The sequence below is a fragment of the Wickerhamiella sorbophila genome (assembly GCF_002251995.1).
Source record: "Wickerhamiella sorbophila strain DS02 chromosome Unknown contig2, whole genome shotgun sequence".
NCBI classification, from domain to species: domain Eukaryota; kingdom Fungi; phylum Ascomycota; class Dipodascomycetes; order Dipodascales; family Trichomonascaceae; genus Wickerhamiella; species Wickerhamiella sorbophila.
In genome coordinates, this window is record NW_020194005.1 from 75,148 (window position 1) to 100,687 (window position 25,540).

The window sequence follows — 25,540 nt, forward strand, 5'->3', positions numbered from 1 at the left end:
GGAGTCCCTTGAAAAGCTAGAATTTATGTAATCTCGCCCAATCTTCGACCAGCCCTGAGGAGCCATAAGAACTGGATGCCATTGTCTCTGCGGTTGAAAAACACAGCGTCTGTAGCGCGGGACCATGTAAGTATAAGAATTGTATCTACTTGGGCACTCTAACTAGCTTGCAAACGAACGAACATTCCTGGCGTGGCTGCGCACAAGCCTGACCTTCACCAGCGTGGGGGTGGCACTGACCCAGCTGTTTCGGCTGCCCAGTCTAGTTGAAAATCCACTAGCAATGCGTGCAAGCTCTATAATGGGCAGTGTCGTTGTCGGAATGGGTATCATCACGACAGTCCTTGGGCTCATTCGGTACTTCCACGTGCAGCAGGTTCTTCAGGAGGGCGAGTTCCCGGTAACGAGGTATATGATCATTGTATTATTCACACTAACTTTCGCAATCGTCGCAGTCGCACTCGCGATTCTTATCGAAACAGTCGCCGACAATACGTAGTTACTCGGTCAGGCAAACGTGACCGTATTTAATGATATACTATATGAGATCTTTTAACAGCAGAATTAGCATGCTAGAAACCCCATTTAGGAGGTGGGGGCAGGGTTGAAACGGCGCTTGCCGTTGGTCAAAGTGACGTTAACAAAGCGGCGGGTGTACAACATGCGCTTCTTGGCGCGACCAGTAAGAGGCTTAGGCTTCTCGGTCTTCTCAACTTTAGGGGTACGAGACTTGACACGACCAGCGTTCTATAGTTAGTATTGTTTCAGCAGCAGTATGAGACGTCGAAAGGCCCTCCAGAAAACAGTATAGCTGCTGTGCAATATCACGCATCCACCCTGAACTTGCTCATTTCTCGTTTCTCACTTCCTAAATGGAATACTTACGGTCAGACTTCCGTGGACTTTACCCATGATTCAGATGGTAGACGAGTTGCCACAGACAGGGGATATGAGTATGTTGTGACGTCCAGCAGGGCCAAGCCCTAGTGTTTATTGATTACCCTTGACCTACAAACCCATCGCAGGTTGGGACGGAACGGGCCATCGAATCAGGGTTAGGTAAAGCATTAGGTCTCAGCGGAGGCCTCTTTTTCGGGCCTCGCGAGTTAATGCTGGAAGTCAATGTCTACGGAAACTAAGAATACCGAAGATGAGCCAAAAGTAACACAGGAAGCTGATACACCGGTCCAGGATTATCAGGCTGCTTGGACAGATGTGCTCTGGGTGCCTGTAACCTTTGCAATCTTTGTGGGGTACATGGTGATCTGCTCAGTTGACCTGAACGACTATGTCAAAACAGGTTGTTTCAAACACGACAAGCTTGAAAATGTGGTGCGGTTGTTTGATATGAATTGCTTTTTTGTTTTAATCGCTGGAGCTGTTGCTGCTGTTATTTTTTCTTTGATATACTATCTGCTCGCATGCTTTGTGACACCACAGTTCGTTCTTGTAACAATGGTGCTACAACTGGGGTTCTCTTTATCAAAAGCAGTATACGCAATTATCATGGGACAATGGCTATCGCTTGGATCCAGTTTAGTATGGATAGTATTCAGCACTATAGTGTACTGGTGTGTTCGAAGACACATTAGCAGGGCAACGGAAATGCTGAGGATAGTGATGACAGTGGCCAAAAGCAACCCATCCATTGTCATTGTGTCTGCTCTTGGAGCAGTACTATCTACAGCTTATGCGCTGCTGACCGGTATGGCACTCATGGCCTCGTACGCCAAGGCCGATTCCCCGGACTGCTCGATTCAAGAACGACAGCGGACCCAGCCAGAGCTGGTTGGATCTTTGATCTGGGTCTCGTTCTCCAACTCGTTATTTTTGGGTCTGATCAAGGTGGTTGTTCGAACAGCCATTGGGTCCGTATACGGCTGGTACATATATCAACAAAATCCACCTCGTTTCCCGGTTGTTGGGGGAATATTAAGATCTCTAACATACTCGTTTGGATCATTATGCTTTGCTTCAATTCTTCTTGCCATAGGAATGTTAGTGGCAAATATAATGGCTTCGTTGGCGGAGCTTTTCATGGGTACGGGGTCCGATCTGTCTTTAATTATGCTCACGATATCTTTGAGCCACGGAATTACCATTGCTGATTGGATTCTAGGACACTTCCACAATCTGGTCTTGACTCACGTCGCCCTTTACAACGACAGTTATTTGACTGGTGTGCAAAAAACCATTGCGTTAATCAAAAAAAGACCATATCCTGCACTGTTGAATGAGTGCTTGGCTGGAGGTATCCTGACATTTGGCTCCTGGTGTATAGGCATGAGTGCCACTTTTGTTTGTTACATTTATTTGCGCCATATTATTCCGTATCCTGTTGAGGGGATACCGTTTATATTGTCCTATGTTCTTGGACTGGGAATAGAAGTCGGCGGTGTCTTTACCGCACCAATAGCTAGTGGTGTTCACGCAATCTTCGTGGCCATGTCTCATGACGAGGTTTCTTTGGATGCTGACGAGCTGAATAGTAGAGAAGATCATCTATAATAATAAGAGTACGAACTGAAAGATCAAGCATTTTTTTATTGTGTCGTTAGAGGCGAGCGAGTTCCATGCCAATGACGTTCTTAGGCTCCTCCTTCTTGTCACGAAGGAAACGACGCAAGATCTTGCCGGACGGGCTCTTGGGAATAGCATCCACAACGACCATACCGCCCCAGAATCTCTTGTGCTTGGAAACCTTCTTATTGAACCAGCTCAAAACATCACGAGGGTTCGCATCGGCATGCAAAACTGCATATGCACGGGGGAGCTCAGTGACACCGTCCTCATCACGAACACCTACAACAGCGGCGTCGCTGACTTTGGGGTGAGAAAGCAAAATAGCCTCAAGCTCGGCAGGGGCAACCTGGTGGCCCTTGGACTTGATAAGCTCCTTGATACGGTCGACGATCTGGAACTGGCCACTCTTGTCAACCACAGCAACATCGCCTGTCTTGAACCACTCACCATCGTCAGAGAAGGTGTTCTTGGTAGACTTCTCATCCTTGAGATAGCCAGCCATGATGTTGGGGCCACGAACCCAAAGCTCACCACGCTCATTGTATCCCACATCCTTGCCAGTATCAGGGTCAACTAAGCGAGCCTCGCAGCTAGGCACAAGCCAGCCGACGGTGGAGTTGTCATAGCCCTTCTCATCCCAGCCAGTGGTATGAGTGACGGGAGAGGTTTCGGTTAAGCCGTAACCCTGGGTAATGTCCAGGTTACCAAGCCGACTACTAGCCAAGTCGATTGTTGAGCTGGAAATAGGAGCAGCGCCGGACTTGACGAATTTCAAGTACTTTTTGATGTCTGGGTACTTTGCGACCAAAGGATGCTTTGCAAAAAGCAGGATGATGGGGGGGACCAGAGCCAACATAGAGATGCGATATTTGACAATTGACTGCAACAACATCTCAAAGTCGAAACTAGGGAACACAACGCAGGTGACTTGGCGATACTGTGAAAGCCAAACGAAACTGTTAAGACCGTAGATGTGGCTCATAGGCAGAACAGCACCAAACACATGCAACTCACGAATCATACCAGAGTTTGTTTCGACCTGCTGGCCGATATTGGAAGCAATGTTCAGATGTGTGGTGATCACACCCTTGGGCAGACCACTTGTGCCGGAAGAAAAGCAGTAGTAGGCATGCTGGGTAGTGCCGTCGCAATCGATCGGTGCTTGCTCACGAGCAGAGGGGTTGTGGATGAGATGGCGAATCTCGTTCTGCATTTGAGAGTAGGAGACAACCGTGGTGTCGATCTTGGCGTGCCTTATCGCTTCACGAGCAATATCGAGCTTGTTGTCTGCAGCAATGACAAGTTTCGGCTGAACGACGCTGGCTTGGTGAGCAAGCTCACTGGCGTTGTACATAATATTCGCAGGCGAAACAACCGCAAGCACACTGAGAGTTGCCATGTGAATGGTGTGGGTGTGAATAGTGTTGAAACCAAACAGCAGAACCACATCATCCTTTTTCAAGTCATACTCGTCCTGGAAACGAGCAGCCAAGCGCCTGATAGCGGTTCTCTGCTCTCTGATCGTAATGACCTCGCCAGTTGGCGCATCAATGAAAGCCGGCCTGTCCAGAGACTCACGGAAAGGGCTATCAACCATGTACTGCGCGCCGTTACGCTTAGGCCAGTTTTTCAAAGGACCCCAGGGAGATGTGAAAATCATGTTTTCTTTCAAAATCTAAAAGGTTGATTTCAGCACTCGTCGATTTGTGGGGCTTTTATACGTAGGGTTTTCGCCCGGCCCTGGGACCCCACTGCGGGGTCGCTACATTAGATCAAACCGCAGCGTTGGGGAACTCAGACAAGAGACCGAGGAGGCGGGAGAGAGACGCAGAGTCGGAAGTAGTGGACATTCAGGAATTTGGACTCCTACCGAATAAAGAAAAATTGGGACCTTTTGCCCCGGCATTCGTCTTAGGCAAACTATTTCTCAACTGCATAGCCGAACGACCATCTGCGGGAGTTAGCAGGGTTAGGGTGTGTACCGATTCCCGAAAATACCACACTAGTGCTTCGAGAAATTGGGCAAAGACAGATATAAATTAGTCTACAGTTTTTCGTACTCTAAGCGGCCCTCTAGCTTCTTGGACTCGCCGACTTTTCGCACTGCCTTCATCATGTCGGCCTGAGTGATGTAGTCGCGGTCGTCTCGGATGGCGACAAAGCCTGCCTCGGTCACTACGTTTCTGATATCAGCACCGTTGAAGCCGTCGGACATTTTGACGAGAGCCTCAAAATCGAAGTCGCCCGATTTTGTGACGTTTTCTGAGTGAATCTTGAAAATAGACAACCGGCCCACCTCGTTCGGAAGGGCAATCTCGATCTTGCGGTCCAAGCGACCCGGCCGCAACAGAGCAGGGTCGAGTGTGTCGGGTCGGTTGGTGGCCATAATAACCTTGGTTCGGCCCAAGTAGTCAAAGCCATCCATTTGGTTGAGCAGCTCCATCAATGTGCGCTGGATCTCTCGATCGGCTGAAGTACCTTCGGAAAAGCGACGGCCACCAATGGCGTCGACCTCATCCATGAAAATAATACAGGGCTCGTGTTCTTTCGCGTAGCTGAACATCTCACGAATCATTCGCGCTGATTCACCAATGTATTTATCAACAATTGCCGACGCAGGGGAGAAAATGAAGTTGGCGCCAATCTGGGCCGCCACTGCCTTGGCAAGTAGCGTTTTGCCCGTACCAGGCGGGCCGTAAAGCAAGACACCCTTGGGTGGCTTAATACCGACGCGCAAGAACAGCTCGGGATTTTTCAGAGGTAGCTCGATGACCTCACGAAGCTCGCGGATCTGCTCGCTGAGACCTCCAATGCTTGCAAACGACTGATCACCAGGATCCAAGGTCGTCATATTATACACCAGCGGATCGACTTCGCGCGGCAGGATGCGCATAATGGTGAGCGTGGTGATATCTAGCGCCACCCGGACGCCCTGCTTGAGATCCTCAGGCTTGATGGAATTGCGGAAGCCCACAATATACCGGGGACCATTGCTGGCTTTGACAATGAATCGCTCTTTATCCAGCTGCTTAAGAACCTCTCCAATGATCTGACCAACCGATTGTAGTGCCTTGATATCCTCTTCGGTCTTGTCAAAGTCCTTTTGCAGTTTTGTGATCGACTGCCGCAACGTCTTCAGCTTGGCCTCCCATTCTCGATGATCCCTCAGCTTGCGCGTGTATTCTTCAACCGCCCGCGTCCTTTCAATGTCCTCCTGGGCAACCGGCACCGCAGAATCCGCCTCAAGGGCCGCCAACAATGGGTCGTCTGACATAAGTAAAGTAGTAACTTTTGCCAGCAACAGAAACCACTGTGTCTTTCCCTCCGCTGACTAACCCTGCCTAGAAAGCCAGAAAAAAATGGAGTTCGAGGCGCTTGTATTCTGCGGTGATGGGCGACGGCTTAGCCCTGTGGCTGGCGAGTCCATGACCAAGGCCATGCTGCCGGTGGCCAACAAGCCTCTGCTTGCGCACACCCTCGAATGGTGCGAAAAGGCGATGTTCAAAAAGATCACGTTGGTGTGTACGCCAATGTCGATTCGTGAGATCACGGCGTACGTTGAGCTGCAGCCGGGCTCCCGAAGCATCCCCATTGAGATTGCGGAGTTCGCATCGACCACAGGAGAGACGCTCGCCTGTTTAGCCTCCAAGATCGACTCTGACTTCGTCGTGCTGCCCTGTGATTTCATTACTGATTTGGATCCTGAGCAGCTTCTTAGTGTGCATCGAGCCAGCGATATCAAAAACCTAGTGACCGGCTTTTACTACCGCAACACTATTGAGAGTATCGATACCAAAAAGGTTCTGGGACCCGATGTCTTACTTCACACCCCGTTCGACAAGGACGGACAGGCGGTGCTTTTGGATGCATATGAGCGCCAATTTGTCAAAGACAACAAGCACCTTGACGTTCGCATGGCAATGCTGTGGAAATTCGGTAACGCCGTTGCTTCTACTGATCTTCTTTACACCTCGATCTACGTATGCCGCCGGCCGGTTTTGGATATTCTTTCAGAGGCCGATGAAGACGCTTCCGTAGCGGTTGAAAACAAGACCGTTCACAAGCTTATGCGTAACTTTGCTCGTCGCACATGGCAGCATCGTAAAAAGCTCGACACAATCGCCGTGGCTCAGCTCCCGGCCTCTGCATGTTATATCCGGGCCAACAATCTTCCTGCCTATCTCGAGGCCAACAGACACATAATGAAAGTGAGAGCTCGGGACATGGCCAAGTCAGGGACTGCTGCTGCTCCTGCTGCCAAAGAGAAAGGTGCCGCTTTAGTCGGTAACGATTCGTTGGTAGGCGACGAATCTGCTTTGGGAGCCAAATCAAGCGTCAAGAGATCGGTGATTGGCAGCAACTGCACAATCGGCACCAAGTGCCGCATTACAGGCTGTGTCGTTCTCGACGGAACCACAATCAGTAACGACGTGGTGCTGGAAAACTGTATCATTGGCCGCGCGGCAGTTATTCGCGACAGAGTCCGTCTGACGTCCTGCGAGGTCGAAGGTGGCTACGAAGTGCCCAGTGGCTTTGAAGCAAAGAACGATGTGCTCAAGGGCTTGTCCATGTCTGGCCTGGATGATGAAGAATATGAAAATCTCTACGAATCGCTGAGCGAGGACGAGGACGACGGAGACGCCGATGAAGGGTCCAGCGACGCTGATGAAATCGAAGAAGAAGAGTACGACGCTGAAGACGACTTTTTCGACCGTGGTTAATCTTTCATATTCTAGGTATAATTGCTAAATGTTTATAGATAACCTGCCGGTATTGGCGTCCGCGGATCGGGCAGGTTTATGTAAGGCTGATGACTCAAAAAAGTTTCATTCAGCCATGTCAGAAGCCAAGACTTTGGTGCTGGAAAATACCACGCGCCGAGATGTTTTGATTGATATTGAGAAGAAATACCAGGAGACGTGGGAGCAGGAGCGGACTTTCGAGGTTGACGCCGTCGAAAACCTACCCGAGATGCCCGAGGAGGAGCTGCATAAAAAGTACCCCAAGTTCATGGCCACGATGGCCTATCCGTATATGAACGGTGTGCTTCATGCTGGTCACTCCTACACAATGTCCAAGGCCGAGTTTGCCACTGGTTACGAGCGTATGAAGGGCAAGAGAGCTCTTTTCCCCATGGGGTTCCACTGCACAGGCATGCCGATCAGAGCCAGTGCCGATAAGCTAGCGCGTGAAATCGAGCAGTTTGGCGAGAATTTCGAGGTTCCTGAGGAGAAGGAGGAAGAGGAAGAGGCTGCTCAGGAAGCCACTCCTGCTGCCAAGGCTGATCCGACCAAGTTCCGGGCCCAAAAATCCAAGGCAGTTGCCAAACAGGGCAAGGCAAAGTACCAGCACGAGATCATGATGCAGCTTGGTATTCCCCGTGAGGAGGTTCACAAGTTTGCCGACGCAAACTACTGGATCACGTATTTCCCGCCCAAGTGCCAGGCCGACTGCACGCTCTTCGGTGCTCGCATCGACTGGCGCCGTTCGTTCGTCACCACCGACGTCAACCCCTACTACGATTCTATGATCCGCTGGCAGATGAAGGCCCTCAAGGCTCTTGACAAGATCAAGTTCGGTATGCGTTACACTATCTACTCCCCCAAGGATGGCCAGCCCTGCATGGATCACGACCGTCAGGTTGGTGAGGCTGTTAACCCCCAGGAGTACGTTGGTATCAAGATCGCAATTACTGAGTTCCCTGAAGAAGCCAAGCATGCCTTGGTCAATGTCAGCGATCTTTCTGCTCGCAAGGTCTACTTGGTTGCCGCTACTTTACGCCCTGAGACCATGTACGGTCAGACCTGCTGCTTTGTTTCGCCCAAAATCACCTATGGCTTGTTCGATGCTGGTAACAACGAGTACTTTATCACCACTGAACGTGCTTTCCGCAACATGGCTTTCCAGGACCTTACTCCTAGACGTGGGCACTATGCGCCTGTTGCTTGGATTCCGGGCTCAGCGCTAGTTGGTGCCAAGATCTCTGCTCCTTTGGCTCAATACGATGAGCTCCGTGTTCTCCCCATGGAGACTATTCTTGCCAATAAGGGTACAGGTGTTGTCACTTGTGTTCCTAGCGACTCTCCTGATGACTACATTACTCAAGTCGATCTGGCTAAGAAGCCCGAATATTACCACATCGAAGCGTCTTGGATTGCTGATCCCGTACCTGTTGTTGACACTCCTACTTATGGTACTACAACTGCCAAGACCTTGGTCGAGCAGCTCAAAATCAACTCTCCCAAGGACAAGGATAAGCTCGCCGAGGCCAAGGAGATTGCCTACAAGGAAGGCTTTTATATGGGTGTCATGGCTGTTGGCAAGTATGCTGGTGAGAAGGTTGAGGACGCAAAGCCCAAGGTTCGTGAGGATATGGTCAAGGCAGGACAGGCCTTTGTTTACTCTGAGCCTGAGGGTCTTGTTATTTCTCGATCTGGTGATGAATGCGTTGTTTCTCTTGAAGATCAGTGGTACAACGACTATGGCGAGGATTCATGGAAGGCTGTCACCGAAAAGGCGCTTGCTCGCTTGGAAACCTTCAGCCCCGAAGCTCGCAATGGCTTTGAGAAGGTCTTGGACTGGCTCCGCAACTGGGCTCTTTCTCGTACTTACGGTCTCGGTACCCGTATTCCTTGGGATGAACAGTACTTGGTTGAGTCTCTTTCTGATTCTACAATTTACATGGCGTATTACACCATCTGCCATTTCTTACACAAGGACTACTATGGACAAGAGCTCGGCTCGCTTGGAATTCCTGCCGAGGATATGACCGATGAGGTCTGGAACTATGTTTTCTGCCGCTCCAATGATATTTCTGCGGAGTGCAAGGTTTCCAAGGAAAAGCTTGATACCATGCGTAACTCTTTCCGTTTCTTCTATCCCCTGGACTTGCGTGTTTCTGGTAAGGATTTGATCCCCAACCACTTGACTTTCTTCCTTTACTGCCACACCGCCTTGTTTAGTGAAGAGTTCTGGCCCCGCGGTATTCGTGCTAATGGCCATTTGATGCTGAATAACGAAAAGATGTCTAAGAGTACTGGTAACTTTTTGACCCTCCGTGAAATGCTCACCAAGTTTGGTTCTGACGCTACACGTATTGCTCTTGCTGATGCTGGTGACACATTTGAGGATGCAAACTTCGACGAGGCCAATGCCAATGCCGCTATCCTTCGTTTGCATACCCTCAAAGAATGGACCACTTCTGTCCTTGCTCACCCTGAGGAATTGCGCTGTGGTGAATTCAACTTTTATGACCGAGCTTTCGCTAGTGAAATGAATCAGCTCATTTTGGATACTGAGGCGGCTTATGAAGCTACACACTACAAAGCTGCTCTTAAGAGCGGCTTGTTTGACCTCCAGATTGCTCGTGACTACTACCGTGATGTCACCAATTCTTTGGGTCTCCGCATGCACCAGTCTTTGGTCAAGCGTTACATTGAGGTTCAGGCGCTTCTTCTTACCCCTATTGCTCCCCATTTCGGTGAGTATGTATGGCGCGAGGTTCTCGGTAACAAAACTACCGTTCATGACGCCAAGTTCCCCACTCCTGATGCACCTGTTGATCAGTCTGTCATTGACTCTATCAACTATGTTCGCGACGTATCCCGTGCTATTCGCGAGGCTGAGGGCCAGCTGATGAAGAAAAAGAAGAAGGGTACTTCCTTCGACCCCAAGGCACCTTCTTCGCTCACTATTTACATTGCCGATGCTTTCCCTGAATGGCAGGAGAGCTACATCGAGTTGGTTCGCGACGCATTGGATTCCGCTGATTTCACTGATATGACTGGTGCTTTCAAGCAAAAGGTTTCCAAATTGGGTGACCCTAAGCGCGGTATGCAGTTTGTATCGCTTCTGCGCATATCTATTCTCGGCGGCAAACCCGCTGCCGAGGTTCTCGATCGTAAGCTCAGCTTCAATGAGCCCGCTGTTGCCAAGGAGGCACTCTCTGTATTCCAGAAGTCTGCCATGGCATCCAATATCGTCAACATCCAGATTGTATCTGTTGCCAATGGTGTTGGTAAAGACGTGGTTACTGGTGAGACTGTTGAGGTTCCTTCCTCCAAGCCTGTTCAAGACGCGACACCTGGCTCCCCTGGCATCATCATTGCTAATAACTAATACAATAGTTGTGAGATAATACGGTTTTCAAAATACGTGGACAGTTGAAAAAATGTCTCGTACCTGGCAATCTAAAAATTAAGGTTTTAGTTGCGGTGCGTCACTAGTTGGGAGGCAACCACTAGCACGCCGATTTTTGCCTATCAAACTGATCATCTCTACAGGTCAAATTTAGCACTCTTGGTTGATTGATCTTGATATGATATCGAGTTCAGTTGCGTAGTCTAGATGTTGTTGGTGTTCGCGAGTGTTTAATGCTGGGACTTGCATACGGTAATATCAAAGCGCATAGATAATATAACATGCTATTTTCGGCACCTTCTCGAAGATATAGACTACGACCAATCCGAAAGATATCAGCGGGCTATCACATCCTATGCGCTCGGCTGGCACTTCAGCCGTTTCTCGAAACGAGCATATTGAAGGGGTCAGGTTTTTACGATGGCTCAAAGGATTTGTCAAGGTTAATGGTCGCTTTTACAGACAACAACAAATCAATTCTATCGAACCTATCAAATACAGCTCCAGGCGCTTGGTCTCAAAACATCCTATTTTCATTCGAAGACTAACTCCACCAAGACGCCCCAATCGTCCAGCCACTCTCATTCTGGACTCACCTATTTTCAACCAAGAAAAACTTAAATACAATCCACGGTTTTTCTTTCGCAAACTAATCCCCCCTATGCGCCCTAACCGTCCGTCCGGCTTTGCGCTTGACTTGGCTGAGAACGATTCTCCTACCACTGACCTTCCGTTACTTCCAGCGATGCCAATTCTACCAAAGCGTACCATCCTGCCCGCCTGTGATCGACGTGTAACACCTATTCCAAATGAGTTCAAATTGCAGCTTCCACCCTATCCGCGCGAACTCCCGCCTTACGCTTTCCACCCTGCGTTTACACCTGGCCCTCCTCCAAAGCCTACATGTATCGAAGTCAATGCGACCCCTATTCGCGTAAAGTACAAGCCCATTAGTGGTACAATAAACAAGATCTCAGCTAGAAGGGTCTCGACCGAAGTGGTAGTGCCACATTCGGCAGCCAGTGCTGTAAAACCAGTGCCAAAAGAAAGTAAAGGTGAAGTTTTGAGCAGAGATATTGCCCTCAGACATACAAAAAAGGTGGAAAAACCAAATTGTGGTGATATTGTTAACAAACAAGTGAAGGAAACAAAGGAACAGGGTGTAGCTACCAGCGAGGAGCCAAATGATCATAGTCTAACGACCAAGGAAGCTGAAGAATCAAATTATAAGGAGCCAACCAACAAATCTGACGAATCCAATGACCAGCAATTAACCAAAGCTGAAGAATCAAACTTTCATGAGCTAACCAACAAAGTTGAGGAACCAAATTACCAGGAGCTAACCATCAAAGCTGAAGAATCCAATTACCAGGAACCAACCAAAGCTGAAGAATCAAAGTTTCAGGAGCTAACCAACAAAACTGACGAACCAAATTACCAGGATCTAACTATCCTCGCGCCTCACCTGCTGTTGGGTATGGATACCTTGTTGAAAGATTCGGTCCACTTCAGCAATATGGAAAAAAGTAGAGATGTTACGGGTGTTACAGTCGCATGGCAGTTCGAAGTACCTGACAATACTTGTTCAAATGAGATTTCTCAACTCGTGGAAGTACCAACTTTATCACCGGGAAAAACACCTATATTTTTGGCGAAGTCGAGTTTCCATGTTGAGTACAAACCGATATACAAGGCATTCAAACAAATTTTTCTGATTTTAATCGCAATAGCGTTACCCAACTTTGTTCCAGCCTTCATGTCAATGTATCGAGGTGATCAACAGCTTTTAGTTTGCCAAGAACCCTTGGCATGTGCTAGTTCATTAGAGCTGGTTAATGGGTTGTTGTCAAATCCAGTTGAGAAGGAGTCCGTGGCATCAGAAATTTCTACAATGACTATAATGCCATACTCGCAAAGGGTGCATGCTCTGCGTGATGCTCCTCTCAAGAGTTTGCCTTCCATACCGACAAAAACTCAAGCTAATGAAACTAAGAACGTTCCGTTCTCTCAATCTGTTATAAGATTCCTTCCTTTGGCACTAATCGAAAGTATTGGACTTGTTCAGGCCACCTTAAAAGTTGTAGCGACGCTTCTAGTTACGGGCATCCTTGTAGCACTGCAGTAAATTACTATTTATTTCTACTACAAAAACAATGGCAGAGGGCGCTGAATAAATATAAATAACACTATAATAATAATAAAAATAATAAAAGAAGGATGTACTTACTCTTCTTTTAGAGGTTCCACCTGAGGAAACAATCGGCGCTTGAGCTTATTAGGAACTGGGGAGAGACGAGCGACATACTTTTCAGACTCGTGGGGGATTGAGCTCGTTCTGAAATTCAGCTGGTCCAACGTGTCTTTGGACGTACTAGATAAAGCAGATAAAGCAGACAGTTGAGACATTTGAGACATAGCTCGCCCCCGTCCGCCAGGAAGAGTTTCAGTCACCAAAACTGATACTTCTGACTGCAAAGGAGTCTGGGTTTCAGAAGGTTGGGAACTGGCGGGCGAGACTTCCTGGTGAGCAGCCAGAGCAGGAACATTGAGGTACCTGTTTTCACCCCGAGGAATCATTGAGTGAAGCAATCGGCGCAAACGACCTTTTGCGGACTCAGACTCTCGTTGCGGTTCGACTTCTCGTTGTGATTGGGGGGCACTAACCGCTGTGTCCAGACGGGGACGAGCAGAAAGATCTGGTTGGGCTTGAACAATTGAGGGTTCCCTTTCTCTCTCTGAAGAGCGACGAGGAAGTATAGCCCTGGCGGCCCGAGCCACATGTCGCAATGATGAAGACTCTGAATGCCGACGAGTCAGTCGCGACTCGCCCAGCATTGCTTTGTCGAGAGCCGTGTAAAATATGCCATGAATTGGATCGCATTTCATCTGATTGATTGATTCGGCGACAACTGATAAATCCATTCCGAGAGCCCGCATTGCCTTCAAAATCTCACGTTCCTGGCGGCTTTGAAAAGGCTGAGGAGCGGGCCTAGACAACAGATTCATTTGAATTTCACCATCGGCACCAAAGCACTCACTTCGAAGTAAGTCAGCACATCGAGGGCGTTGGCGAGAATCTTTGCAGAGCATTTTCTTTATTAGATCTTTGAGATCATCAGGAGCAGGACCCGACATATCGGGCTCGCAGTTTATGATGCGGTTGCGGGTTTCTGCAGCATTGTCTTCATCGAACGGCAGTTTACCAAATAAAATAGCATAGAAAATAATCCCCAAAGACCAAACGTCGGCCGCCTCGGGATTATACCGTTTTTGGAGGAGCAGTTCTGGCGCCATATACGGTTCTGTGCCGCAGACAGTATCAAGCATGCTCTTTGATTGATAGCTTCTGGTGAACCCAAAGTCGCCCAGCTTGATATTCAGCTCGTTGTCCAGCAAAACATTCTCCAGCTTCAGATCTCTGTGGGCACACTGCTGCATATGGGCATAGGCTACAGCGCCGACTAGCTGTGTAAACATCCTTCTGGCGACAACGATGTTGAAGGGGCCATGGCGTGCCAGGTTCAAGTACAACTCCTCACCCGCGCAGTACTCCATGACCAGCCAAACACGGTCGCTCTGCACAATGATCTCGTACAGCCTGGCAATGTGCGGGTGCCGAAACGTGCGTAAATGCACAATCTCACCTGCCAAATTCACCTGGTCTTTGATGGTGTCCTTCAAAACCACTTGGTGTCGAGTGATAACATGAAGCGCCAGGTACACTTTGGAGTAGGCCCCCTCTCCGACCTTCCTCATGATTTCATAGTTTCCAACCCGCTTGGGCGGCCCCGTTTGGGAAAGCTCTTGCTGAACCTCCGAGTACATTTTGTTTAAAGCTTCATTGGAGAAACCTGGCTGTTGCCAATTCGCCATTTGAAGAAACTTGGAAATCCGGGCCCGATTACTTAGCGGATAAGGCAGGGCACGGGCTTCTGGGCCCATATTTCTAAACAAAGACGCGGGATCAGAGCGGGCGGCTGGTCCAACTGCAGTATAGGGTTGGCCGCGAACTCAATTTTGGTTTGGATCTGCTCGTGGCCGAGTTTTGTTCAAAAGCACTAATGCCGCATCCTCCACTTGAAGGCGCCAACATGCATGGAGCCTGCATTCATGACTACGCAGGACAGGGTACGCGAGGAGACATGGCGGAGTTCGATTCCTATCCAAGTTTCCATTAGGGCACCTGAGACGTACGATGAGTACACTTATTTATTGATGGCTAGACGTAATTTGTTTTTACCATGCTATACGCCTAAGATTGTGGCCTATTTTAAACGCTATCTCGCGATTGAGGACGCCAGCGACGACGAGTGGTGGTATTCGCACGGCGACATGCCATTGCAATGGTCAAGACCAGTTGGAGTTCTGTACGATACGTTGGCGGCGGGTGAGCCAGTGTGGAATATCAGAATACGTCATTCCGGCTACCCAGAGACCATCCTACCCATCTCCAACGACATTCTAACCGACTTTTGGCGGAACCAGTTTAAAGAGGCGTGCTACACTCGCGACGGAAATGCCAATGCCATTATGAATCTTGCTCGCGACAAGTCTCATGCTCTATTTGTTGCTGCTACAGACCCCTCTGCATCGCATCGCGATTTTTGGGCGATCGCGGACCCGCTGCTTCGGCCACAGCCGCTGAATATACCAATACGGATCTATGAACCACTCAAAATGGCTCCACTTCGCAAATCAATGAGACCCTTTGAGTCTGACGGCGAAGAGCGGTCCCTCGGAGCTGTTCTCAATCTATTGCTGCCAGAACTCTTCCCATCCGCAAGATCATGTTCTGAGCTCGTCCCGCTCGTCCATGGTGTGCCTATTGATTTGTGGGCCCCGATCATTGAGCTATACAAAACCACCATGTGCGTGGATGGGTTCTTGCATATAACCCTCTCAACGCACACTGCTTAATCATGAATAGAATGGTCGCCGCAGTCAGGGATTATAACGCGGCCATCGAGGCTCTGAACCGGCTCCAGACCAATTTTGCGGTTATTGAACAAATCAAAGCACAAGGTGAGCCCACACGAGATGAAGACCTTGTTCCTGAGATGATAGAATGGATCAGGCGTGTGGGGTACGAGCCCAAGGAGTTTGATAAGATGAACGTTCTACACGTAACTGGCACAAAGGGTAAAGGCTCTACATGTGCTTTTGTTCAGAGCATTCTGCTGCAAAGCAGGGCAGCAGGAAGGTCGAATTTCGGTAAAATCGGCCTGTACACTTCGCCTCATTTGAAAAGCGTTCGAGAGCGCATAATGATCGACGGTAAACCCATTGACGCCGACAAATTCGCCAAGTACTTTTTCCAGGTGTACGATCGAATCGAAAACACCGAGTCGGACCCAAATCGCTTCCGTCGAATGGGACCAGGCGTCAAGCCCAACTACTTTCGCTATCTGACACTAGTTTCCTTCCACGCCTTTATGCAGGAAGGAGTCGAATCTGCTATATATGAGGTTGGCATTGGCGGTGAATACGACTCTACAAACGTCTTTGTTCATCCGACCGCTTGTGCTGTGACTTCCTTAGGGATTGACCATGTGAATGTTTTGGGAAACACCATTGAAGAGATTGCATGGAACAAGGCGGGCATTTTCAAAAAGGATGCCAATGTATTTACAATCGACGACCAGCCTGCTTCAGCTTTGAAAGTTTTAGAAGAACGTGCGGCCGAGAAGGGGGCACACCTTCAGGCTGTGCCTATTCATCCTGAAATCAAGACACTCAAATTAGGGCTGGCTGGTGAGTTCCAACGGAAAAATGCTACCATTGCTGCTCATTTAGTAGCCACCAGACTGGGCATGGACTTGCCGGAGAAACTGCCTCAAGATTTTGTTCTCGGCCTTGAAAAGGCGGCTTGGGCCGGCCGCTGTCAGATTTTGGAAAAAAACAATGCCCGGTGGTACATCGATGGTGCCCACACAGTCGAAAGCTTAGTGGAGGCCGCCAAGTGGTTCGCATCTGCCTACGATCCAAAAAAGCCGGTTGTCTTGCTTTTCAATCAACAAAAACGAGATAATGCAGGAGAACTGCTGGCCGGTCTTTATGGCAGTCTCAAATCTCTTGGCGTCACGGCATCTACTGCGATTTTTTCCACAAACCAAACCTGGGCGTCCGGGTTCCAAGCAGACATGGTCTCCCACAACGTGTCGAAAGAAGCCATTGATAAGCTTGTTATCCAGAAGGACCTTGCCAAAACCTGGTCAAAACTTGACCCAGAGTGTGAAACTCGAATTTGTGCCAGCCTAGAAGAAGCTAATAATATGATCGGTCTAATCCCAGATAAACAAGTGTTTGTGACTGGTAGTCTTCTGATGGTTGGTGGTTTGCTTGCTGTTATCGATTAAATAGATCCATCTACTTGGAATTAGAAAACTCAGCCTGCAACCAAACTCTGTACATTTTAATCTTACGCTGCCGGTTGACGATAAGTCTTCGATCTGTAGCAATTTTAACGGGCGTAAATGCAGTTCCAAAGATTTCCACAAGCTCTTCTTCGGTGAAAAAGTACACCCGTGTGCCATCGCCACGTATATAGAAGTTTTCGTCCAAGAGACGGCCCTTTTTGAAGCGAATCTGTGTCAGATCGTATCGACCATAATCGCGGAACAGAATGCGCCCGCCGGGCTTCAAGATCTTTTGTAGATTGGACACTGCTTGGGGCCATTGGTCCGGAGCAAGCGCACTGAAGACAAAAATCATCACAATAATATCCACCGAATGTGGCTCAATTCCCTCTGGTAGATTACCCTCCGGATCGGCCAGATCCCACACGGCAGCGTGAGCAAACTTTGGGTCGAAGCTAGGGCTCGTTTTCACAATCTCGACCGCTCGTGGTGAGAAGTCAACGCCGCTAATCCGGAGTTCGGGGTTCTCGTTCTCCTGCAAAACTGGGAACATAGTGTTCCCGGCTCCACAGCCCACCTCCAGGATTGAGACAGCACCAGCGTCTTTTTTGCATGCCTCATACAGCGCAGGAAACTCCACCCTAAGCCACTTTCTATCCTTGAAGAATTTCTCCTTGTTATTGCGGTAAAATAGATCCCAGTATCTTGCCGGGTTGGCCAGGTACAGTTTCTTGTCAAACTCATTCACCGGTGTCTGGGCCTGGGCTGCTAACTGTCTTTCGGCTTCTTCTTTTTGGTCAGGCCCCCACTCAACGTGGTCCCAGGCATTGAATTTCCAAACATCCTCCTCGTCAGTCAAAAAACGTTTTCCAAACTCATAAGGACGGTCACCTCTTTCAACTCTTGAAGGTTCCTTGGATTCTGGCTCAAGGCTTGGTTCTTTTATAACATTATCCTGATTACCGTCAGGTGCCGGTGTATGCTGAGATACCCAGTCCAAATCATCTTGTGATTGCATATTCCAAGCAAAATGAAGCTGACAATAATTTTTCAACGATGAGAAAAATATTAATTAGGTCAGGAAACGGGGGGACAAAAAAGAAAATGAGGCCGACAGGAATCGAACCTGCAACCATTTGATGACAGCACAAACTGGAGTCAAAAGCTCTACCATTGAGCCACAGCCCCATTTCTGACAAAAATTCTGTGTTTCACATATAAGAGCTACTTTATACGGAGCCGTGAGTTTCGTAGTCTGTATTTAGTAGTGCTAGAAGTTTGTAAAAACGGATGCTCGTATTATTCCAGGTGTCTCAACTGATTCAGCATTTGAGTCTTGAAGGGGAAAAAAGGAAATGAGGCCGACAGGAATCGAACCTGCAACCATTTGATGGCAGCGCAAACTGGAGTCAAAAGCTCTACCATTGAGCCACAGCCCCATCTCTTAACAAAAAAGGTTTGTGTGAATTTATAGCTTCGAGTTCAGAATCGAAACTCGCCAATCGCAGAACTAGGCTCGTGCTTGGAAATTGAGCATCAAGCTGATCTCAAACCGAGTATTAACCTTGGGACTATTGTGAATGTTCAATTGAAACAAAAATTATTCAAACAAAAATTACTAACGAGGTGCGATTTACCCCACGCACAAAAAATTCTGCCAGAAAGAGATACATTTTGGAATTGACAGGGAAATATAATTGTCAAGCTATCTCAGCGAGACACTTTCCGATATTTCTGGTTTTCTTTCTTTCCAAAGTTTCCAACTCTAGCTCAAAAAAATGGACCAGATGGTCTCTCAAAATTTAGTCGGCGGCGGTGAAACAGGTACTGTAGAAACGCCTTACGCAAAAGTTTTCCAAGAAAACAAGATGAATTTCTCACCCAAGTTATCTTTGGGACGCACGAATGATGTGGACCAAAAAAATGGACACCAAATAGGTGCCCGTGTAACATATGCGCCGGGATATTCCACGCCGCCCAGCATGTCCAATCCCCATGGCTTGCCAAATATTTGGCAAACCAGTAGACCCAAAACCTCTTCAAATTTGGAAATTGAGCTTGATGAGCTCAAGTCCGAGCTAAGAGAATACAAGGCAACGACCACTCATCTCATAAGTGCAATTTCACTTGATCTGTATCGCATGAAAACCAAGCAAGGCAAACACAACCAAAGCCCACTTAACTTGAGCGGTACAGACACACGACTGGCCCATGAAAATAAGGAATTGGCCCTCAAAAATAGAATCTTGTTGGCCGAGAATGCCGAGCTCAAGCGAGAAGTGGAAGTTCTTCGTAACCGGTTGGGTCAACGACAGCCAGGAAATTTCGATCTAGCCGCAATAAATGACCCTGACTTTTTCCCTGATAACGATACGCAAATATCAAGGATTCCTCCCAAATTCCAGCAAAGAGCGCTAGTCAGGGCGGATCAGAAAGCCATCGAGCACGTAAGGCATGCACCAAGCGAACCAAAGCAACCCATTGATGCGCTTTGTAGCGGACGAGAAAGCGAATGGAGCGCCTATGAAGAGGCTGACGACACACATTATCTCAGTGAGCCCAGTCAGTCTAGCTGCCCCTCCGATCAAGGTGACTCTGACGAAGAGTCCACTATCGGGTTGACTGAAGATGAGGATGCAGGGATGGATGTCGAATCGGACGAGGATCAGACTGATTGCGCAGATCACAAACGCGAAAACTCAAAAAGAATCGAGAACCTGGACTGGACCCAGTTCCACAGTCGGCGCCGATATTTGGGTAATGACAGAGTTCATATGCCTAGTGAAGAGCTCACATTCGACCATCTCTCACCCGACGGACTCCAAGCACGAGAAGACGACAGCGCATACCCGTTTGTTGTCATACGACCAAACATCTCACTGCAAAATAAGACACCCAAACAGATGCTGAGCGCCGCCGCGAAGGTGTTCCCACCTAGCACCGTCCGTTCAGTGGAATTGCTGGCCCATAGGTTCTGGAAATTGTACCTGGATAAAGATACAATGTTAGACACCAAAACGCTTGAGAAACTAGGCACAATTCTCGACTTAACAAAGTGGGTCAAAGTGGTTATCACCGGTTTGCCTGACCATATTACACCAAAACTCCTCAAAAAGGAACTGGATGATGGCTACAAATTCCCAACTGCATCAACACCTTTAGCGGTAGGGCGCCGCAATGGCGTTTATACTGCAATTGTTCCTTTCAAGAACCCAGATCATGCCCAAGCGTTGGTGGATTCGGGATTCTTGTGGGATTCTTATAAACGCCGCGTTCGGCATTATGACCCAGGTCACCGTTCCAAGCCCCTAGCATCGAAAACTGCCACGATCAACCACTTACCGATCAAAAAGCGCTTTTCAAGCCGCAACTAAAGGAAACCACAGCTTTCAGTGCATCGCAGGCCCCAACGAAGCAGATACTGGTGTAAATGGAACCCTCAAAAACGCTGAGGTAGGCTCCACCCGAGAGTCGCTTTCCAAGGAAGGGTTAAATGTCTGAAACTTGGCTGGCGATACAGAAAATAGAACTGCAGAGTCTTGCAAGAAGCATTGCGAAATCTCGGCAGGAGGAAGAAGTTTTCCCGAAACATTGGCCGTAGATTGGCAACCGAGTGACGAAGCGCTTTCCTGAAGCCCAAACATAGCGGTGAATGTCGGCATCGCGTGCGACAAATCTGACACCTCTTCTTCAATCTTTGGCTCAGTTATACCACTATTCAACCGCAATGGGGGCGGAATCGACGTGGGGTGTCTGGATTCGCCAAACCCTCTAACCGATTGGGGTGTCCAATCAACTGTAGCTTCGGAAGAGAACTGCGGCGTTTTGGGGGCAATCAATGTGGTTTCAGGGATAGGTGGCAAGGACGGTGGGCTGAGCTCTTCCACTGGATTCGGCGGCATTATGGCTTCGGTAGGTTTCACCTTGGGGCTAGAAGGAGTATCCGGGTACAGTTGCTGTTCTGTGACGATGTACTCTGGCACAATGTTCCATGGCGAAACTGTGTCTTCACAAACGGTGTGAATTCTCGACAGATAAAGCTGGGATGCAAGCCCCCAAAAGAAGGTTGAACTGGGGCCTACTACGTGCGCAAACTTCGGCGCCCGTTTTATATGTTTGGCAGGGGGGTTGAAACCTTCCGAGGCTCGTTTCTGACCAGATTTACAGTATCTCTGCTCAGGCAACTTCTTCTCAAGCTCTTTAGCCATCATTTCCAACTTGGTTCCAACTGCACCAAACTGTTCAATACAGTCAATCATTCGACGTAAAACCACTGCGGGGATCTCCAGATAACCCTGGAGGAAAAATGCCCCCACAACCCAGCAAATATAGGCATGATGGGGGTTATAAGGTCGACTGTTTTGGAAACCTTTGATCATCTTGGAAATCAGCAAACCCAAAAATGATTTCGAGACAAAGTTCTCGCCTAAAAGCAGGGCCAACCCCCAAGCCATGGCAACACAGGGGTCTTGAACGTCCACGCCCGAGGTGTCGAGCTCCAAGAGATACTTTTGAAGAAGGACTTTATGGCGCTTGCTTTTCAGAACGCTTGACTTGCAGTTGCTCTCCAGAATAATCAGAGCCTGTAGGGCATATTTACCTTGAAGAGCCCATTTTGCTGGGTCAAGTGCGTACTGCTGAAACGCTCTCCAAAGCGTATTTTCAAAACTGGACAGAGCATCATTATCCTGAACTAATCGATTCAAGTTGAGCAACTCGATCAAATAAAGTTTGTGGTTCATAGAATTTCGCTCGAACACTGATTGTACAGCATGCATTTTATGCAGGTAAGGCGCTTGACGCTTAAAAACAAAGCGGGTAAGTTCGCCAGCATCCAATAGCATAAACAGGCAATGAACTGCTAGGTTCGAGATGGTAAAGTCTTCGGTTATTGCGCCACAAGTTTTTATAGTGCCGTTCACATATTCACATTCCGCGAAAGGAGGCAGCGGAGGGAGAACTTGATTGTCTTCAATGTAAGACTTTGAAGACTCAAAAATTTGACGACCCATGGTCTCATACTCTTTTGGTACATCTGGAGTAACTGGAGACTCTGGGATAATTAGGTGTGGCCAAGCAAAAGCAGTGAACGCCAACGGAAGTACATTCGCTTTGGCAATGTTTGAGCTTTCGTAGTAGCGATTGAGCTTATCCGGTATAGCACGGGTGTTTTTCAGCATTTCGACCAGGAACTTAGTGGTGTGCGTGAGGTTCCGACTGTAGTATGCCCTTCCGACGCGGCAGTGGAGGCAGATGCAAATAAACGTAGTTACGACCAGCTGTACGGTATAGGTGGGGTTACCTCGGAAAAGTAATACACACTCGTCCAAAAACCCGTTCTCCAGCATTGCTAGTGCCATATCGGAGTCTAGGCAGAGCTCGCAGAGCTCCGTGAGCAGCATATGCGCTTCGGACGTCGATAGCGCGTCAGTGGAGTCGGCTAGGTTAGCCATTATGCGACGTGCCTTGAGGAACGCTGTCTCAGATGCATAAGCACGCCGCTCAGATACACTGTCAAAGTCTTCAGCCATAAAAGTTCGGTGCTTGTTGAGGTAGGTAGGGGTAGAGGTTTCGACGGACATGTAGGATGCTGTTTACTCGCTGCATACCCGAACCCTGCCGTATGTATGGAAGTATGCTTGTGGAGAAAATAAGTGTGACAAGGCCAAAGTTATATCTAGGCTCTATGAGAGCTCTAAATTTATACGCGACAGGTGAAATTTGCATCAGTGAACATGGGCACCGAAAATAAAAACAATTTTTGCGAACCCAAAGTGAGGTATCACTAAATACGGATCATTTGTATAGATGAGGTAGGGGTCGTGGAAAAAAATATTGAGGCCGACAGGAATCGAACCTGCAACCATTTGATGTCAGCGCAAACTGGAGTCAAAAGCTCTACCATTGAGCCACAGCCCCGAATCGTGCCAAACCCTAACTAGGTTGGGTCAGTCTTCGAAGCTGGCACACGTACGATGACAAGCTTGATCAAGGACAAAACAATTTAGTAGAACGAATCAGAAATTCGACGAGTTCTACTCGGGACTGACTAGAATTGGGTAAATTCGAGTGATTCCGTTACTAGAACCGAACCAAAAAGACTTTTTATCGAGCGGGATCAGTTGCCTCGGCATTCGTTCGTGCCATTCCCGATTGCGTACACGCTCCCAAAGATGACGCACAGGATCAATACAAAAAAAGAAAAACATTCTGGTGGCAAACGAAAGAATACGATAAATACATTGAGCCAAAGTAGCCGTAGATCGGAAAGGACTAGCAGGAGCCCTTTTTTTTTTTACTATAGTACCCAGTAGTGCAAATTTTACTGTAGCGCCCAGGACGAGATTCATGCATCCTGCACTCCACCCTTCCTCGAACTGGGTACGTGTAAAGGCATCGCTCGTGTTTTGATAGAACCAGTTGTCGGAAATTTAACGGACTGGTACTGCGATCTGTCAATTCTGTTAATATCGACTGATATGCTCCAAATTTCCACCGGATTTGGCTCGTTTTAATCGATAAAAACCTCAGTCCCTCTGGGCACGTGACCTTAGATAATTCCCAGATGGCCTTCAGGCGTAGGAGTGCCTTGCTGTATCTCGAAACTGGATGTGAAATGACGTGGGTAGGGGCTGCAAAGGCATGCAAGCGGAAAAAAGAAAATCGTCTAATTTATAAAAGGACTCAGCTTGAATCGAGCTGTTATTTTACGGGCAAAAAAGGCCGAATATTCACATTGAAGCACAGTTTTTATAACCCCACTTTCTCTCACGCTACAGCGCCCATGCAATGCAGGAATTCAAGGAATCCCATACCGGAAACGATAAAGAGCCAAACAACCTGGTTACGGAGGAAGTAGCCAGTGACGACTTATCCGCAGATAACGTCGGCGGAAATATAGATCCCGACTCTGGCGTGAAGCGTGGCCTGAAAAACCGCCACATCTCGATGATGGCCTTGGCGGGCATCATCGGGCCCGGGCTTTTAGTTGGAGCGGGCCGTGCACTAGCTAATGGAGGGCCTGCGTCCCTGATCATCGGCTTTGGCGTTATCGGAGTTATTGCCTTTAGTATAATGCAGTCGTTGGGCGAAGTCACCACTCTTTATCCTTCGGGAGGTGGGTTCATTACTTTGGGCGCACGATTCATCAACCCCGCTTTTGGTTTTGTTGTTGGTTGGAATTATTTCATTGTCTGGATTGCAGTCCTAGCAAACGAATACAATGCGATTTCCTCCGTGCTCTACAGCTGGTCTGATAAGGTTCCCATCTACGGCTATTTCCTCTTGTTCTGGACCGCGTTTGGCGCCTTTCAAATGCTAGGCGTGGCGGCATTTGGTGAGAGTGAGTTCTGGCTGGCTTTGATCAAACTGTTGGGTCTTGCTGCCTTTTTTATTTTTGCGATTGTCTATGCCGCCGGTGGGGTCAGTAGCCATCCAGCCTTTGGCTTCCATTACTGGAATGATCCGGGAGCATTCTCAAACGGATTTCGCGGTGTTGCCACTGTGTTTGTTTTCTGCTCAACCTTTTACGCTGGAGTCGAATCTGTAGCCTTGACGGCCACTGAATCAAGGAATCCCTCCAAGGCTATCCCGAATGCCATCCGTCAGGTATTATGGCGTATCGTTTTTGTTTATATGGGCTCCGCCATCACTTTCGGCATGACTTGTCCCTGGGATGATCCTCTGCTCAAGGGTGGCGCGACGAAGGCCCTTCAGAGCCCCATGACCTGTGCTATTCAACATGCTGGCTGGGCCGGCGGTCACAACCTAATCAATGCGTTCATCCTTGTTACCTGTCTGTCCGCTATCAACTCCTCAATTTATATTGGTTCACGTACAGTGCTCCATCTTGCCCACATGGGCTGTGCGCCAAAAATTTTCAAGTATACGACCAAGAGCGGTGTTCCCGTATATGCCATCATTTTCACAAACTTGTTTGGCTTCCTCTCCCTTATGAACATTTCCACAGGTGCCGCTGAAGCTTACAACTATATTGTGAACCTTTCGGGTGTTTCAACGTTCATTGTGTGGGCAGGTATTGCTTTCACAGCGGCTCGCTTCAGATCCGCATGGATCCGGCAGGGGCACACCGTAGAGGAGCTGCCGTACCGCTTCCGGCTGAATCCTTTCAACTCATATTTCGGGTTCTGTGTCAATATTTTCCTTGCATTTGTTCAAGGCTGGTCTGTGTTCTCTCCTTTCGATGCTGGCAATTTTGTCGACTCCTACATTCTTCTCCCAGTATCAGTCCTAGGTTATTTGGGCTTTGCTTGGTGGACCAAACAGTTCAAGTGGTTCCAGCTAGAAGAGATTGATTTGAATACAGGTCGTCGTCGTGACTTGGATGGGCTTAGTGAAGAACAGACTCTTGACACAGAGGCCGAACCGGAAGACAAACCGCCGGCTGGTCTAAAACACCGAGTGAAGAAGCTTTGGTCAGGCTCTTAGTATCAAGTGTCTTTTTTGGTTTTATTTTCTAGCTCGTTTTAATTTATAACCCATTCAAGCTTTCAGTTCTATTC

General features: G+C 48.4%; 14 protein-coding genes across 14 annotated transcripts; 9 read left to right on the forward strand and 5 right to left on the reverse strand.

The window, feature by feature from the left end:
* Nucleotides 1-75: 75 nt before the first annotated feature.
* On the forward strand, nt 76-499 carry B9G98_03297 (hypothetical protein; the record flags this gene model as incomplete). Its single annotated transcript, XM_024809854.1, has 2 exons — nt 76-126; nt 167-499. 2 exons carry the CDS (start codon nt 76-78, stop codon nt 497-499), a joined length of 384 nt encoding a protein of 127 aa, XP_024665622.1.
* Nucleotides 500-1,122: 623 nt separating this feature from the next.
* Nucleotides 1,123-2,508, forward strand: B9G98_03298 (Protein PNS1; the record flags this gene model as incomplete). The annotated part of the gene is made up of 1 exon (XM_024809855.1): nt 1,123-2,508. One exon carries the CDS (start codon nt 1,123-1,125, stop codon nt 2,506-2,508), a length of 1,386 nt encoding a protein of 461 aa, XP_024665623.1.
* A 46-nt stretch (nt 2,509-2,554) lies between these two features.
* Nucleotides 2,555-4,183, reverse strand: B9G98_03299 (4-coumarate--CoA ligase 2; the record flags this gene model as incomplete). The annotated part of the gene is made up of 1 exon (XM_024809856.1): nt 2,555-4,183. One exon carries the CDS (start codon nt 4,181-4,183, stop codon nt 2,555-2,557), a length of 1,629 nt encoding a protein of 542 aa, XP_024665624.1.
* A 384-nt stretch (nt 4,184-4,567) lies between these two features.
* On the reverse strand, nt 4,568-5,797 carry B9G98_03300 (putative 26S protease subunit rpt4; the record flags this gene model as incomplete). The annotated part of the gene is made up of 1 exon (XM_024809857.1): nt 4,568-5,797. The coding sequence occupies one exon, from the start codon at nt 5,795-5,797 to the stop codon at nt 4,568-4,570; it is 1,230 nt and encodes a 409-aa protein (XP_024665625.1).
* Nucleotides 5,798-5,882: 85 nt separating this feature from the next.
* On the forward strand, nt 5,883-7,244 carry B9G98_03301 (Translation initiation factor eIF-2B subunit gamma; the record flags this gene model as incomplete). The annotated part of the gene is made up of 1 exon (XM_024809858.1): nt 5,883-7,244. The coding sequence occupies one exon, from the start codon at nt 5,883-5,885 to the stop codon at nt 7,242-7,244; it is 1,362 nt and encodes a 453-aa protein (XP_024665626.1).
* Nucleotides 7,245-7,359: 115 nt separating this feature from the next.
* On the forward strand, nt 7,360-10,641 carry B9G98_03302 (Leucine--tRNA ligase, cytoplasmic; the record flags this gene model as incomplete). Its single annotated transcript, XM_024809859.1, has 1 exon — nt 7,360-10,641. The coding sequence occupies one exon, from the start codon at nt 7,360-7,362 to the stop codon at nt 10,639-10,641; it is 3,282 nt and encodes a 1,093-aa protein (XP_024665627.1).
* Nucleotides 10,642-11,017: 376 nt separating this feature from the next.
* On the forward strand, nt 11,018-12,787 carry B9G98_03303 (hypothetical protein; the record flags this gene model as incomplete). The annotated part of the gene is made up of 1 exon (XM_024809860.1): nt 11,018-12,787. The coding sequence occupies one exon, from the start codon at nt 11,018-11,020 to the stop codon at nt 12,785-12,787; it is 1,770 nt and encodes a 589-aa protein (XP_024665628.1).
* Nucleotides 12,788-12,885: 98 nt separating this feature from the next.
* On the reverse strand, nt 12,886-14,604 carry B9G98_03304 (hypothetical protein; the record flags this gene model as incomplete). The annotated part of the gene is made up of 1 exon (XM_024809861.1): nt 12,886-14,604. The coding sequence occupies one exon, from the start codon at nt 14,602-14,604 to the stop codon at nt 12,886-12,888; it is 1,719 nt and encodes a 572-aa protein (XP_024665629.1).
* A 168-nt stretch (nt 14,605-14,772) lies between these two features.
* On the forward strand, nt 14,773-15,579 carry B9G98_03305 (Autophagy protein 5; the record flags this gene model as incomplete). The annotated part of the gene is made up of 1 exon (XM_024809862.1): nt 14,773-15,579. One exon carries the CDS (start codon nt 14,773-14,775, stop codon nt 15,577-15,579), a length of 807 nt encoding a protein of 268 aa, XP_024665630.1.
* An 11-nt stretch (nt 15,580-15,590) lies between these two features.
* Nucleotides 15,591-17,018, forward strand: B9G98_03306 (Folylpolyglutamate synthase; the record flags this gene model as incomplete). Its single annotated transcript, XM_024809863.1, has 1 exon — nt 15,591-17,018. The coding sequence occupies one exon, from the start codon at nt 15,591-15,593 to the stop codon at nt 17,016-17,018; it is 1,428 nt and encodes a 475-aa protein (XP_024665631.1).
* A 10-nt stretch (nt 17,019-17,028) lies between these two features.
* On the reverse strand, nt 17,029-18,036 carry B9G98_03307 (tRNA(Thr) (cytosine(32)-N(3))-methyltransferase; the record flags this gene model as incomplete). Its single annotated transcript, XM_024809864.1, has 1 exon — nt 17,029-18,036. One exon carries the CDS (start codon nt 18,034-18,036, stop codon nt 17,029-17,031), a length of 1,008 nt encoding a protein of 335 aa, XP_024665632.1.
* Nucleotides 18,037-18,796: 760 nt separating this feature from the next.
* Nucleotides 18,797-20,392, forward strand: B9G98_03308 (hypothetical protein; the record flags this gene model as incomplete). Its single annotated transcript, XM_024809865.1, has 1 exon — nt 18,797-20,392. The coding sequence occupies one exon, from the start codon at nt 18,797-18,799 to the stop codon at nt 20,390-20,392; it is 1,596 nt and encodes a 531-aa protein (XP_024665633.1).
* Nucleotides 20,393-20,407: 15 nt separating this feature from the next.
* On the reverse strand, nt 20,408-22,600 carry B9G98_03309 (hypothetical protein; the record flags this gene model as incomplete). Its single annotated transcript, XM_024809866.1, has 1 exon — nt 20,408-22,600. One exon carries the CDS (start codon nt 22,598-22,600, stop codon nt 20,408-20,410), a length of 2,193 nt encoding a protein of 730 aa, XP_024665634.1.
* Nucleotides 22,601-23,807: 1,207 nt separating this feature from the next.
* On the forward strand, nt 23,808-25,466 carry B9G98_03310 (General amino acid permease AGP3; the record flags this gene model as incomplete). The annotated part of the gene is made up of 1 exon (XM_024809867.1): nt 23,808-25,466. The coding sequence occupies one exon, from the start codon at nt 23,808-23,810 to the stop codon at nt 25,464-25,466; it is 1,659 nt and encodes a 552-aa protein (XP_024665635.1).
* Nucleotides 25,467-25,540: the final 74 nt, after the last annotated feature.